The following is a 14,714-nucleotide window of genomic DNA, read 5'->3' on the forward strand; positions in this document are numbered from 1 at the left end:
TCCCTACAGCTGCTCCTTCGGGGCTACACAATACATAATAAACACGACATCATAATGTTTGACTATCACCGACGCAGCGGAAACGGCACGCCTGCAAAGGCGGGGCCCCCTGCAAATGGCCATTTGACGGTTGAAGCACATGCGGCGCAGGATGACGGGCAAGCGGGTCCTAGCGGGCGACCACCTGCCCTAAGTATGCGCGCTAGTGGCGGTGGAGGTGGCGGCACGCACAAGCGTCTGCATGCTGGAGCCTGCTTCCTTATTGGTGTCGCTGGGGGCACCGCGTCGGGCAAGACAACCGTCTGTGACCAGATTATGCAGCGACTGCACGATTCGTGCGTTGTTATGCTAAGCCAGGACAGGTGCGTTTGGGGCGTCGGCTTGCTCCGCGCCGGCGACGGCATGCTGCTTACGCTGTGTGGTGTAGGCTGTTTGTAACGGTGGATGGGCGGGTGTCAGAGGTATTAGCTGTCGGGGCTGGACACGACTGGGCACCTCGCGCTGAGTGCCGATGTCCGCTGGGTTTGACATACGTTTCTGTCCGTGCTCGCAGCTTCTATCGATGTCTCACAGATGAGGAGCGCCAGAACGTTGGAGGTGCGTGCAATCCGTTTGTGCAACGCCGGCTGTTGCAGAACATGCATTCGACCTTGGCGTGCTGGCGCGCGCTAGGCGCCCTCTCGCAGCGATGTTATGTCGCTTGCAACCCACTTGATCACACAACGCTTTCAGCGGGCCCAGATAGCGAGCGAAGCGAGTGTTTGTGGGCGGCGGTGGTCGCATTGCTCGAGCGACGAGCTTGTACCCTCAGGCAACCCATGTATAACGCTGTACATGTGGCACTGGGAACGCGTGGGCATAGAGCAGCTGCGCGGAAGCAAGTCGAACCGGAACCCTAGCTTCCGGTGCTGACGCGAGGCCACCCTGCGGGCGGCCCGTGCACCACCGAGGCCCGCGCTGCGCAGCTTGTCTGCGCACTCCCCAAAGCGCACTGGCTTAGTTCCAAAGCATGAAATCCTTGGCGGCTACGTCCGCCCAGCCCTCTCTGCCTAGGATTGACTCCGTTCCCTTCGTCCCCTTCTGTTCCCATCCCAGCCTTCAACTTCGACCACCCCAGCGCGTTCGATGTGCCGCTGCTGATGAAGACGCTGCAGGACCTTCGGGTGAGGGGACTTACTCAGTGCGACAAGGGATGGGGCGGGGTGGGCGCTTAGCACTTCACGGGAATCGATAGGGTAAGGGCAGGCGTGGGTTGGCGCGTGTAGCGGAAGCTGATGATCAGGACTGATCTGGTCGGAGGCGCTTGCAGCGGTCCGCGGTCCGTTTGCAGATGTCGGGAAGGGCCCGAACCAGCGCGTAATGGCGTCGGGGTAGAAGTGTCGGCTCAACCGAGCGTGGTGGCGCCGGCGGCGTGCGTGTGTGGCCGAGTGTCGGAAGGCACAAGACTGTTCGGTTGGGGTTTCCTCACCGCACATACGCTAGTAAGGACAGCCGCAAACGCAATGACACAGTAATCACCCTCTCTTGCGACTTGACACGGGGCCCGTGCAGGAGGGCAAGTCCGCGGAGGTGCCAATCTACGACTTCGCCAAGCACTCGCGCTCGGAGGAGACGCACACCACTGGCCCAGCCGACGTGATCGTGGTGGAGGGCATCCTGGTACTGGCGATGCAGGTGGGGGTGGGGCTGGGCTGGGCGGGGAGGGTAGTCAATGCCAAGACCAGATAACGAGGGAATGAGCGGTGGGGTGGGGTGGGCCGGATACATGCCGAACCCCCAAGTCAAGTGCGACTGCCCGCAGTCCTCGTGAACAGTCCGTGCCTGCCCATCATTCCGTTGCCACGTGCCATGTGCAGGAGGTGCGGGAGATGTGCAACATGAAGATCTTTGTGGACACGGGTGAGTGGCGTCATGAGGGATGCGTGGGAAGACGCCGGCGGCAACGTGTACTGGGGCACAGGGTTGGTGGCTTGTGAGGATTGGGTGGGATATAGCTTGTGAGAATCAAGCAAATCTTGGACACAGTCACCGACGATCACCCAAGTGCTGCCATACACCAATATACCCCATACCGCACTTGCCCCAACCACCAACAACATTGTTTGCTTGCCCACAGACGACGACCTGCGACTGGCCCGCCGCATCCAACGTGACGTGGCGCACCGCGGCCGCGACGTGGCTAGTGAGCGCGGGAGGGGGGGGGCGGCGCCGCGGAGCGGCAAGGAGGGGGCGGAGGGGTTGGCGACCACCCTAGGCCGGGGGAAGCGGGTAGTTCACTCAATGCAACGCGGGTTGAGGAGCGGCCGTTGCAGGAGCGGAGCGGCGGATACGCAGCCGGCGCCAATTTGTACTATGTACACACACGCCCACGCGTGCGTTCCCCTTCGCCACGTGTCCTTTACACACACCGCATACAAGCACACGCACACCTGGTGCTTTGCTGACACATGCACGCTCCGAACACACGCACGCGCGCGCGCACAGGCGTGCTGAAGCAGTACACGGAGCACGTGAAGCCCATGTTCGACATGTACGTGGCGCCCAGCCGCCGGCATGCGGATGTCATCATCCCCTGGGGCAAGTGAGTCGCGTGTGTGGGCACCAGGGCGGGGGCGAGCCATTGATGCGGTGGCGGGCCAGAGGACTGGGCTGAGGCGGGAAAGGGACGCGACGGGACTGCGCGGGGTGGATGAAGGTGGACTGGCAGCTGGCGGTGGGGGACGAAGGCGGGAGGCAGGGTTGGAGGGTTGGAGGGTTTACAGGCGTTGTGTCAGTACCAAAGCGCCGCCCAACCGGCCGACTACCTGGCCCTGGCTTACCATGTGCCGCCCCTCGTCCTGGCTTCCGCCTCCTGCCCCTTACGCCACCACTTCGGTGTGGACCCACAGCCGGGACAACAACCTAGTCGCCATCGACCTGATCGTGGAGCACATCCGCACCAAGCTGCAGCAGCCCGACCTCTGCCGCGTCTTCCCCAACTTCCAGGTGCGTGAGGGCGACGCCGCGGGGGCCCTGGGGAGGAGAGGGCGGGGTGGAGGGCAGGAGAGGGAGGCAGAAGAAGGAGGCAGAAGAGGGAGGCAGTAAGCCGACGGTCACGCGCCGGGAGCCCTACGGGTCAGCTGGGTAGCAGTAGCTGTGGCAGGGCGGGGTGCGGCAGGGCGGGGCGTCCGGGTACTCCTGGGAGGCGATGGCGGCTGAGGACCGGCGGTACATGCCACGTCCGCGACACCGCGACCAGCCGCTCTCATGAACACCGGCCCCCTGCCCCCTAAACCTGCAACTGCCTTCCCTCTTTCTTGCACGTCAATTACCCCTCGTCTGCAGATCATCCCCTCCAACTTCCAGATCCAGGGCATGCACACAATCATTCGTGACCGGGAGACCAGCAAGGAGGGTGAGAAGGCGGCTGTGGGCTGGTCATTCGGGGCGTGGCGGATTGTTGGGGTGAGCCCTTACAGAGTGGCATGGTCTGACAGCGGGCCAAGCAGAAATGCATTCTATACGCGCGGTCGCATACTCCCCTATGCACGTGCGGCCGTTCATGCGTCCGCGCCGCATTGCCGGGCGTCCAATCCACCCTTCACACCACGAGTCGGTGCACGCCGTCCTCCGCCTCCCTGCCAACAAACCTCCGAAGCCGCAGCCCCAACCCCAACCCCCACGGCCCTCAGACTTTGTGTTTTACGCGGACCGGCTCAACCGGCTGGTGGTGGAGGCGGGGCTGGGCTTCCTGCCCTTCACCGAGCGCAGCGTCATAACGCCCACCGGCAACGCCTACTCGGGCGTGGGGTTTGCGCGAAAGCTGTGCGGCGTGAGCATCATTCGCAGCGGCGAGGCCATGGAGGCGGCGCTGCGGGCGTGCTGCAAGGGCATCAAGCTGGGGAAGATCCTGGTGCACCGGTAAGCTGCAGAAAGAGCTGGAGATGGAGGGGGGGTATCTGGAGGAGGGAGTGGAGGAAGAGAAAAGGGCATGGGGGAAGGGGTGGTGGACTGTTGGTAGGACCGCAGCTACGCAGCGTTGCGGCAGCTTGAACAGGCGCAGCGCCATGCGAGGCCTCTTACCTCCTGCCCCGACGTGCCTTCCCCGTGCTCTCCAACTTGCTGCTCCGCCTGCGCAGCCACCGCGATAGCTCGGACGTGATCTACGAGAAGCTGCCCTCCGACATCGCCGACCGCCACGTCATGCTGCTGGACCCGCTGCTCACCACCGGCGGGACGGCCGTCAAGGCCATCCAGGTGCGCGGGAGGCGATGGGACGACGGGGGGGGGGCGCGTGAGTCCTTCGGAGTCAGCTTCGCGTCCTATGTACCCATAGCTGGATCGACGGTGTGCACGTGCGTCACATGTCGGCGATGACGGTCCAGTACATTGAGAGCTTCAAGTGCGCCCCTCACGGCATCCAAAGGCTGGCCCCGGTGCAGCTCTTGCACCGGCTACCTGACCTTGCACCGACTACCTGACACGCAAACACTCGCTTTCTGCCTTTCCAACGCACACTCACACGCACCCACACGCACCCACACGCACCTACGTGCTGTTACCTGGTCACAGATCCTGAAGGACCGGGGCGTGCCTGAGGACCGCATCCTGTTCCTGACCATCATCGCCGCACCCGAGGGCGTGCACCGCGTGTGCAGCAGCTTCCCCGGCGTCAAGCTGCTCACCAGCGAGGGTAAGGCAGCCGGCAGGGAGGGCAGCAGGGAGGGAGCGGGGGGATACACGGCACGGCTAGTAAAACAATGGCGGTGGTGACTCGGCGCAGCTTTGCACAGCAGATTCCAGAGGGTGCGGGGCGGGCAGGATGCTGCAGGGATGCATGGCGTAGTCGTACATGAGCAGGGGTGAGGCGGGGCGTTACAGGGCTCACGTGTGAAATTCTGGGTCCGCACGCCGTGCCACCGGCACAGCGCACAACGCAGCAGGGCGGTGGGACTGGAGAACTGGACATCCAGGAGCGGGTGGCGCACGCAGCCTTGACACGCTCACAGCCTCCAAACGCTTCCACTGCCACACCGAAGACACCGCAAACATAACTTGAGCTCAAAGCGTTCGCTCGTATCACAATCCGTTCCCTCAGTTGACGAGTACGTCGACAAGAACTACATGCTGGTGCCTGGAGCCGGAAGCTACGGGGTGCGTTGCGTAGCTTAACATATCCAGGAAGGGGGTCGCGGGGCTCATAGAGATAGGACAGCCGGGGCATACAAACTCGCTGGGAGGATCTGCTTGCAGCGAGGAGGGCAAGCGAGTTATATGCAAAAGGCAGTCTCGCTCCGTCTCAAGCTCTGCCTTCTTCCGCCCTGTCATATGCCCACAGGACCGCTACTTCTGCGAGTAAGCTGCGCATGAGTGGCGCGCGCGGCATGCGTGGTGATGGACACCAAGCAGGGCCCAACAGGCTGTGGCGGTGGCAGTAACCGGCAGAGACAGTGGCTGCCGGCGGCATTGACAGGCTGTGGCGGTCCCGGGCTGGGCAAACAAAAGCCGGTCAGTAGCAGGAGCCCCAGCGGCAGGCCAAGAAGCGCGCGCACCTACAGGCTGTGCCCTTTGCGGGTGTGGATTTTGGAGGGAGTCTGGCAGCAGGGCGGTTGCGGCGCCGATGCAGGTGTGGCAGCAGCAGCTGCAGGCCGGCCGGCCATAGCCATAGCCATAGCAGCAGGAGCGTACGACAGGCTGTGTGACCAGGCAGCTGCTGCCGCGTTAGAAAAGGCGTAGACATGCACTTTGCTGACCAAGTCTGCGTGGAACGCGCCTTACCGTATCGTCAATTAGTGGCTCGGGCTACGGGACAGACGACCTGCAAAATAGAAGGGCGCCCATGCGTGATCCTGACTTGATGGGCAGCAGCGCAACGCAATACAGTGTGGCACGCAGTTGTACGCATATTCACGAGGAAGACAGCATGGGATCTTGGACTGGGTTAGCTGCTTGAGGGTTCAGGGTCAGCGGTGTTGGGAGTTCATTGTTGCTGTGATAGGGTGGCTATAGCGAAGGACTGCGAGAGATTAGGCAGGATTACATGTGCCGGCATGTGTGCGCGTCCATTTTTGTATCGGCTGGCATGATGTAGGTAGGGCAGAAACGGCAGCAGCAAGGCTGGTGTGTTCGAAAGCACAAGGAAATAAACGCAAAGACTGTGTATGCGATGCAGCAACGCGACGGCGTACGGATGTTACCTAAAACTACCTGCATATCTGCTGCTGAGCTGCCACCGGCTTACCATCATCATGCAACTCCCGTCTACCGAGCCTTGAGTGGGAATTTGTGTCCACACGCTCTCAAGGGGGCTGGTGTGCGTGTGTGTGTGTGCGTGTGTGTGTCACGACAACGTGTGGCTGACGCGCTTGGTGCGACGGCGGTGTACACTCTCAGCGGCTGGCGGAAGAAATGTGGCAAACGGCGTGACAGGAGCATTACAAGCGCGAGCGCCGGGTATGTGGTAATTCATCCACGTTAGTGGCAGTGAGCTTTCGGTGATAGAGCTAGGAAAGTATCTGCAGCAGAAGTCGGCGAGGGTAGAGTGGTGGACCACGCGCGGAGTTCCGTGCGTGTGTGCTTGCAAAGGGGCTAAGAAGGAAGGCCGCTACATTGATAAGGGACAGCGCCAGGGCAGCGTGGCAGCGGTGCGGAGCACTACGGTACATTGTAAACTCGGCTCTTGCTGTGCCTGGTACTCTGGTGCCTGGAGGTCGTGCACTGCTCTCACTTGGGTCTGGGAATCAGCTGCACCCTACGGGACTTCACCAACGTGCCTTGAGCCCTTAACACTGTCCCAGCACACACTCACCCGCAACTTCAAGCCTCTGACGAAGCTGTGCCAACTGCAAGCTCCCAACTCGCCCCGACAAAGCCCTCGCCCATTAGGCCATCAGCCCATCACTAGTCCAAGCTGAGCATCGCTCGTCCCCCTCGAGACCAGACCCCTAGCGACCACGCCAACGTGCGCCAACCTGCCCCTTACCCTGTCCCATCGCACACCTTAACCTGTCCCATCGCACCCCAGTGACACAGAAGCGGCTGTTGAACTGGGTCATGACAAGTGTTCCCCGGTCACGGGAAAAGGGGCTGAGCCCCTCCACAGTCTGAGGCCGAACAACCTCATCGCCCGGACATAGCCGGGGTCGGTTTCCACAGGCACGTAGCCAAACCAGGTGCCTATCTAGCAGTCGCGATGCCACAGCAGAGCCAACCGTAGCCAGACGCAGCACAGTTGTCAACAGCCACACTACTTGTCATGCCGCTATGCATGCCCTGCCAGCCCCACCGCGGATCGCTACCTAGACACCAGCCGGCTCCTCAGCCTGCGCGCTTGCGCCGCTTCTTGGGCGGCGCTGCGCTCTCCTCCTCCACGTGGCCTTTCCCGCCCCCTCCGCTACCAAGATGCGCGCACGCGCCCCCGCTGCTGCCGCCGCCGCCGCCACCGCCGCCGCTGCCGCCGCCAGTCTGCAGCGATGCAGGTCGCTTGTGCCCCAGCAGCATCTCCACCAGCGCGTGCCGGATGTTGGTTGCGGAGTTGACGTCACGTCCCTGCACCGTCGGGAGGGTAGAGTGAGTGCGTCCCACTGAGCCCACGACTGAGCCATCACCCAGCCGTCTCACCCACTGAGCCCCACTGAGCCCACGACGGAGCCCCACTGAGCCCCACTGAGCCCTCACCCACTGAGCCTTGAACTGGGTCATGAAAATGCACAAATTGCGGATGCAATAATACGGGTGGGTATGGGAAAGACGCGGTGCGAGCGAGGCGCAGGCGGTCACGCCCCCATTTGTCCAAACTCAATTGGCAAATACTATCTGGGGCGGGGGGGTTTTACCGCGCGTGTCCCTACAGCCACCTTATCTGACACTTGCGGCTGCCGCTGGTGCTGGCGGTATGGGGGCGCGCCCTCGGCCCCCAGCACCGTTATCCCGGCTACAGCCGGGACACACCCAGCGCCCCACGGGCTGCTGTTCAACACACCCGGTCTACTTGAACAACCAACCGGGAGCCACCTGCGGTGCAAATGCCCGCACATCTCGTGGGTAACGAGGTGGCCCTGACCGGCTTCAATGCTCAACTTCCTGTCAGACACCGCTCAGCTGCCCCCGCGCGTGACGACGGCCGGCCGGTTGCTGGGGCCGCCCAGCAGCTGCAGGATCAGCAGCACCGCATGTTGAGCGCCGCGTTCACGTCGCGGTCCTATGTTCCACCATGGAGGGCGGAGGACTGGTAGTTAGACGGGATTGTCGTGGACTAGTTGCCCGTCAAAACCCCCAAACCTGCCCACAGTCCCCACCCGTCAAACCCGACGCGGTGCGAGCGAGGCACAGGCGGTCAGGCCGCGCAGGCACTAGTTACTCCTGACAGCGTATACTTATCCATGAAAAGTATTGTTTTTCGGTTTAAGATGGTATAGGACCCGCCAACGTTTTGCTTGCATGGGTGCACGCCCCATCCGGTGCAAGCGCCAAGATAAATGTCGGCCACCCAACACAGCGACCGATACTGTGGCTCATTAGCTTGATAGTTACAGACTCTCACTCGGCCTTTGTGCCCAGAGCCTCTGCCTAGACCGTCTCGGGGTGCTCTCAATATTGAGGGCTGAGATTACACCCGCCGAACCTGCTCGGGGTAATACCCGCGGAGGGAAGACGAAGGCAATCTAACTTGACCTGCACACGTCGGTGGAGCTGTCAGACCCGCATTTTTCCTTGGAGCGAGTCGCTGCCCTTGAAAGCTCTAGAAAATGGCCAACACAAACGTGGCTTATCCCGTTTTGGGGGTTTACTTGCTTCTGGTCCTGGGCGCCGGCCTCCTTGCGGCGTTCGTGAACCGCATCCACCTCCGCAAGGGCCATGGCGACAAGGTTCGTTGACATACGGCTTAGGGACGGTTAGATGGATGCATGCAATCACGGAAATATTGACTGGGCTTGGCCTCGAGTGGCCGAAATTGCCAGCGCAAAAGTGCATCGGCGGCTCACGGTCCGGTTTGGGCTTGCAAGTTGCCCTAGGGCTCGCGCTGATGCGTTTGTGCTTATGCACTGTCTGCTAACCTACTGCACGGGCATTGCTTCGACCCAATTGCCCGACACCGTGCCGAGTGCCGACACAGACATAACGCCCACAACGCCTGCTTCTCCCTCTCTCCTGCCTGCAGGTGCGCGAGCACTTCATGGCCGGCAAAGGCTTAGGCACATTCGTATGGTTCTGGACGATGATGGCGACGCTATTTTCGGGCTACTCGGTTTCCGGGTGAGTACGACGAAAGAGCGTGTTGAGTGTGGCAAGCGTTGGGCGCCTCCAGTGCTGCTTGCCCGCGCCCTTCTCATCCTAAGGTACATTGCTTCCTGTCACCCTGACCTCCACAGTATTGTGAACGAGGCCTACGGAACCGGCTGGATGGCCACTCGCTGGATTCCCGGCGGTGTGGGCCTCTATATTGCCTTTGCCGTCATGGCGCCGCGCATCCACGCAGTCGCCAAGCGCCGCGGCTACTTTACTATGTCTCAGGTCCTGTTTGACCGCTTCTCCGGACCCAGCAGCTGCCACTGGATTGTGAGTGCGGGTCCCTGCGGGGTTGGGCTCGGTCGGAGCCCAGGGAGACTCATTCCGCACCAGTCTGGTCCTTCCCTGAGAGGCAGCTTCCTGCGGAACCAAGGCGCAGCCTGCCCGCCCTGCGCTCACCTCTCTGACCTTTGCCCCCTGTCCCTCGCCCCTCCTGCCGCCACGCGTCCGCAGATCCCGCACATCATCGCGCTGCTGGCGTTCTTCTGCCTGCAGCTGCCCGTGTTCACCTACCTGATCACCCAGTTCCAGTCGCTGGGCCGCGAGGTGCGCACCTTCACCGCCGGCGACATCAGCGCCACCACCGCCATCTGCGTGGCCGCTTCGGTGCTGCTCATCTGCGACCTGCTGGGCGGCATGCGCGCCGTCGCCTTCACAGGTGGGTCGCTGACCTGGTGCGACTCGCACGAGATCCTGGCACCTGCACGGATATTCCAACCTAACCAGCCGTCGCAAATGTGTTGCGAGGGGCTCCGTCACTGGGACTCCGTCCTGTGTCACTGAACTACCGTATGGATCGTTCCTGGACCCCGAGCCTGCCCTACTCCAACTTTCTTCGTTTGCAGACGTGCTTCAGGGCGTCGTGCTCTTCTGCGGCTCCATCATTTTCCTGGTAATCCAGAAGACCGAGCTTGGCGGCTTTGAGGATGCCCACAACTACTGGGGCAACCCTGCCAATGTGGCCAAACCGCGTGTTTGGAACATGCAGCACGTGCCGAACGAGGTCAACCAGGTGCGTGCCTTGCGTTTAAAGCTGCGTTCAATCTTCGCACGGGTGGGGCTTGACTAAGCGCAGTCAGTTCCTTTGTTGTTCGCTGACAGCTGACTTCGCAATCTTTCTGCGCGCCCGCTCCACCTGCAGGTCAGCTACTTTGACTTCGTGTTCAAGACCACCGCGGCCGCCACCATGTTCCCCCACCTGACGGCCCGCCTGTTCGCGGCCAAGGACGCCAAGGTCATCCGCAAGGGCATGTCGATGATGGTGAGCGGCTGTGGCAACTCTGCCGCCGGTGTTGCAGACCTGATTTGCTCGCCCTGTCGGAGTTCGTCATGGCTGGGTTCTGGCTTGGTGATACCGGAACGCTCATTTGCGGTTTGCCTCGGCACCTCGGCGGCATGAGAAGCCCAGCACAAGAAAGGCCAACTGGCAGACACGTGACGCGGCATTTGACGGTTCATTGCCTCTACCTGGCCCCGGACGCACGCCGCACCCGCAGGTGTTCACCTTCTTTGTGGTTCAGTTCTCGTCCATGATCACCGGCTGGGTGGCCATCGCCGCCCTACCCGTGCTGCCCAAGGGCTCCTCGGCCTTTGGCGCCATGCTGCTGCTTGTCGCCCAGCAGGGCACCGGCCAGGCCGTGGTGTCTGCGCTGCTGCTGGCCTCCGCCATCTGCGCCATGATGTCCACCGCCGACTCTGCGCTGCTGGCCTGTAGCAGCATGTGGGTGCGCGACCTGTACACCAAGTACTTCCGCCCCCACGCCAGCGAGGTGAGCGAGTCTGGGGGCGGTGGGGATTCAAGACCGGCGGCGCGGACTGGATCAGTCTTGCTGGTCATGGAGGTGCAGGGCAGACAAGAGCGCCTCGCTGGCTCCTTCCGCATTCTTCACAGCGACCCTGACTACTCTTGTCTGTGTCACCTTCCTGCCTTTCTACCGGTCCACAGATGGAGCAGCTCATCTTCGGCAAGGTCGTGGCCATCATCGCGCTGGCCATCGGCGTACTGCTCGGCAACCTGTCCATTGAGACCGGCAAGCCCGACCTGTCGGGCCTGTTTGCGCTGCAGAACGTGACGCCCATCCACGTCGTGCCCGCCGTCTGGCTGGGCCTGCACTGGCGCGGCCTGCGTGGCGAGGCGGTGCTGGTGGGCTTCGTGACCGGCCTGGGTGTGACGCTGGGCATTGTGTTCTCGGACAAGAACATCTCGCGCTCGGTGGGCTCGGACATGACCGCGAGCGGCCTGTCGTCGGCCTGGATCGGCTTCTGCATCAACATCGCTCTCGTCATCTCCATCGGCAGCCTGATGCAGTTCTTCCCGCGCCTGTTCCCCTGGATCAAGCCGCTGCCCCCGCCCGCCGAGGAGGAGGAGACTGCCCCCGATAGCGGCGACACCGACGCCGCCTCGCAGGACTCGCAGGACGCCATCGCCATTGCCGCCAACGAGGCCGCCATTGCCGCCGCTAAGGGCATTGAGGCGCCCGAGCTGCCGCCCGTCCCCGTCGACGCTGCTGGCCACCACACCATCCCCGCCGGCCACCACGCCGGCGAGCAGTACAGCGCTTTTGTGCCGCGCTGGTTGGACATTGGCACCCGCCGCGACAAGACCTTGAACCCTTACTTCTGGACCTTCATGGGCATTGTGCTGCTCTTCACCGTGCCCTTCTACCGCCCGCCCGGCTCCAAGGACGGCTACGTCGGCTCCATCGGCGCCTGGCCCTTCACCTCGCTGTTCCTGTCGGGCATCCTGGCCATCTGCGGCTCCGTCACCTTCCTGTACTTCTGGACCGACTACCGCCCCATCAAGGAGTCCGTCGCGCCCGGCATGTTGCCGCCGCAGGAGGTGGTGGTCGCGGAGCCGGGCGCCGAGAACGGAGCGGCAGTCAGCGTGGTGGCGGCCGCCGCAGAGCCCATCAAGGCCTAGGCTTCCTCTCTCGCCTGGCGATGTGGCCTCGGGGTCAGTGGCAGGCTGTACGGCTGCGTGGAACCGTACATGGCAGGCGCTGGTGGGGTGGCAATGGCAGTGGCGGTGGCGGCGTGATGTTCGCGGAGAGCGGGGCGTGTGACCATGGGCGGGGTTCGAGAGCATGTGGGGCGGGGGCATGATTCTGGCGTTGTGTTGCAGTTCAAGACAGCAATAAAGGACATAGCTTTTTGGATGTGTCGTGTATACGTACGTGATTGAGCCCAGCCTGAAATTGCATTGGCGTGCGGTTTCAATGATGGGCGGGTGTCCCGACATCACCTTGCGCATGGTGATCAGATAGTGTGAGGGGTGCGTGGGACGACCGCGGCCTGTGTCCGGCTCGTGTGTATGTTGGATCTGGTGTGAATGAAGAGATATTGCTGTGCTGCTCGAATGCCAGGGAATGCGAACCTCTCCCCGAAGAACATATGTGCGCTTGTACTCGGCAACTGTGGTGTCATGCAGTCGCGAATGCACGGTTTGCTCCACTACTAACAGAATTGTCGTTCACGCTGACGCTTCGGAATATGTATGAAAGGCCATCAGGCCTCCGTGGGGGGATGCAAGTTGCCTGCGTTTCCTCATTTGAAACTATTGCGCATGTGAAACATGCTTATTATGTCAGCGGACGCGAGTGCCGAATTTGGTATCTGCTGGTGATACCGTGGACCGCGCAGCGGTTCAAGGATGCACAGTTTGCAGGACGGTGTGCGCGGCGCTGCCGCGTGGTTGGGCTCTGTGGTGTGGCCTTGCTCCACATTCTGTAAAATCTGTTGTCGCCCGTTCTAGTTGTGCTTGTTATGGGAACGCGCCGAGTGTGAAAGAGCCCCGGATGACCCCGGTCGGCTGGACAGGGATGGACAGCCCGCTGCCGAGGTTGGGCTGCAAAACCTGAATCTTGCCGTGTGACGCGCGCATAATTGACTTTGGTCCTCCTACTGGTGCGCGATGCATCCAAGTCGATCCACACACGCACTCATGGGGCCTCATAGACTCATAGTAGACCGCACGCAACTTACACGCCTTCACGCGGCCGGAACTTGCTAAGCCTTTTGTTCTGAGCGAGAGGTTAAGGGAGGGAAAGGCACGGCACCACATCGTCACGCAACCTGCAACGCGAGCAAGCACAACGCCAGCCGCCGAAACCCAAGGGCCCCCCTCTGGGCTCCGGGTAAGGAGATGTGTTATGATCCTCTGCACGGAGTACGGAACGAAAGAGGACGGGGCCCTGGGGGCCACCCAGTAGACCTACACACGGAACAGCATCAGACGTCACCATACGGCTGCTGCTGGGACGGCCAACCGTGATTGTCAGCCCGGTACCGTGGCCCGACACTCTAAGAGCTTTGCATAAGGTCTGCAGCAGCCCAGCAAGGCTCGGGCCCCTGCTCGCGAACGAACGCCAAACAGGCCGATTCCCAGCGTCCCCGCCCCCAGCCCGCGCCCGGTCTAACTCATCCATGTAGTATCCATCCAGCCTGATCCAGCTGCTCCTTGACCCACAAATTCGCCCCATACCAAGCGGCAGCCGCGTGCCCTGCACACGTAGGCTCTGCACCTCTGCCGCTCTGGAGGCAGCAGCCATACATGTGTCAGTCGGTAAGCACCCTGGCCTGGCCAGCGTCATGTCAGCTTGGGAGCACCCTGAGCCACGCGGGTACCACCAGGCGGCTGGATGGGGTCTAGGGGAGTCTCTTCTTCCGCGGGCCTTTTCACTGTGAGCAATAACTCGTACAAGGATGCTGACCCGACCTACCCCCCACAATTCGATAGCGCTCTATCCGCCTGGCTAGTTAGATTTCTTGTACGAGCTATTGCCCGTGGTGAAAACTGGGCTGCCGTCCGGGGGGTGCGTTTTCCCAGCCAAACCCGCACGTTGGACGTTGCCCCGGGGCAAATCCTACCGCACGGATTAGACACCGCCTTTCTGTAGGTACATAACCAACATCATCATCAGCCAGAAGTGGTCGGCAAAGGTCCAAATTATGCTTATCGGGGCTCAAGTCGCGAAATTGACCGAAGCCCATATCTCGCATATGCGCTGTTTGGGGCCTGAATCTATTGCCGTCGACATTAATTCTCGTATAGATGTAATCAAAATAGCTTCAGGCTAAGTTGGCGGGGTCCTGGCGAGCGCGACATACAGCATTTCGACTTGAGCTCTCGCTCAAAATTATGCCCGAGCACCATCCAGGGACCTTATTATGCGTAATGGGATGTCAATTCATGGTCGGGGCGACAGTCTGGGCATAGACCTTGCGATCCCGCCCTTGACCCCCGGAGTGGTACCCGCGTGCCCTGAGCACCGGCAGCCAGCCTACGCACATCCTTATTACTTCTCGTCCTCATCCTCATTACTTCTCAATGCTGCTCAAGTCAACAAAGCCGAACACCGTGCCACGTCGCTGCGATTGCTGGCATACATGATGCCACGTCCGCGGTGCTGTCGAGTCGTCAGCATGTCACGCTTGAGTGTCACACAGCT

General features: G+C 61.7%; 3 protein-coding genes across 3 annotated transcripts; 2 read left to right on the plus strand and 1 right to left on the minus strand.

Moving 5' to 3' along the window:
- The first annotated feature begins 69 nt into the window (after positions 1 to 69).
- On the plus strand, positions 70 to 6,661 carry CHLRE_13g573800v5 (uncharacterized protein). The gene is made up of 14 exons (XM_001693451.2): positions 70 to 362; positions 554 to 597; positions 1,096 to 1,163; positions 1,552 to 1,674; positions 1,857 to 1,899; positions 2,117 to 2,182; positions 2,485 to 2,581; positions 2,889 to 2,985; positions 3,325 to 3,394; positions 3,672 to 3,900; positions 4,119 to 4,236; positions 4,552 to 4,672; positions 5,078 to 5,133; positions 5,318 to 6,661. The coding sequence occupies exons 1-14, from the start codon at positions 196 to 198 to the stop codon at positions 5,336 to 5,338; spliced, it is 1,320 nt and encodes a 439-aa protein (XP_001693503.2). The 5' UTR covers positions 70 to 195; the 3' UTR covers positions 5,339 to 6,661.
- Positions 6,662 to 6,703: 42 nt separating this feature from the next.
- On the minus strand, positions 6,704 to 7,769 carry CHLRE_13g573850v5 (uncharacterized protein). Its single transcript, XM_043069417.1, has 2 exons — positions 7,657 to 7,769; positions 6,704 to 7,527 (listed from the first exon to the last, which is right to left on the minus strand). Exons 1-2 carry the CDS (start codon positions 7,678 to 7,680, stop codon positions 7,297 to 7,299), a joined length of 255 nt encoding a protein of 84 aa, XP_042917392.1. The 5' UTR covers positions 7,681 to 7,769; the 3' UTR covers positions 6,704 to 7,296.
- Positions 7,770 to 8,502: 733 nt separating this feature from the next.
- CHLRE_13g573900v5 (uncharacterized protein) lies at positions 8,503 to 13,081 on the plus strand. The gene is made up of 8 exons (XM_001693452.2): positions 8,503 to 8,846; positions 9,140 to 9,234; positions 9,351 to 9,537; positions 9,721 to 9,925; positions 10,113 to 10,279; positions 10,409 to 10,528; positions 10,764 to 11,036; positions 11,213 to 13,081. Exons 1-8 carry the CDS (start codon positions 8,727 to 8,729, stop codon positions 12,185 to 12,187), a joined length of 2,142 nt encoding a protein of 713 aa, XP_001693504.1. The 5' UTR covers positions 8,503 to 8,726; the 3' UTR covers positions 12,188 to 13,081.
- The last annotated feature ends 1,633 nt before the right edge of the window (positions 13,082 to 14,714 follow it).

The sequence above is a fragment of the Chlamydomonas reinhardtii genome, chromosome 13 (genome assembly GCF_000002595.2).
Source record: "Chlamydomonas reinhardtii strain CC-503 cw92 mt+ chromosome 13, whole genome shotgun sequence".
Classification (NCBI taxonomy): Eukaryota; Viridiplantae; Chlorophyta; class Chlorophyceae; order Chlamydomonadales; family Chlamydomonadaceae; genus Chlamydomonas; species Chlamydomonas reinhardtii.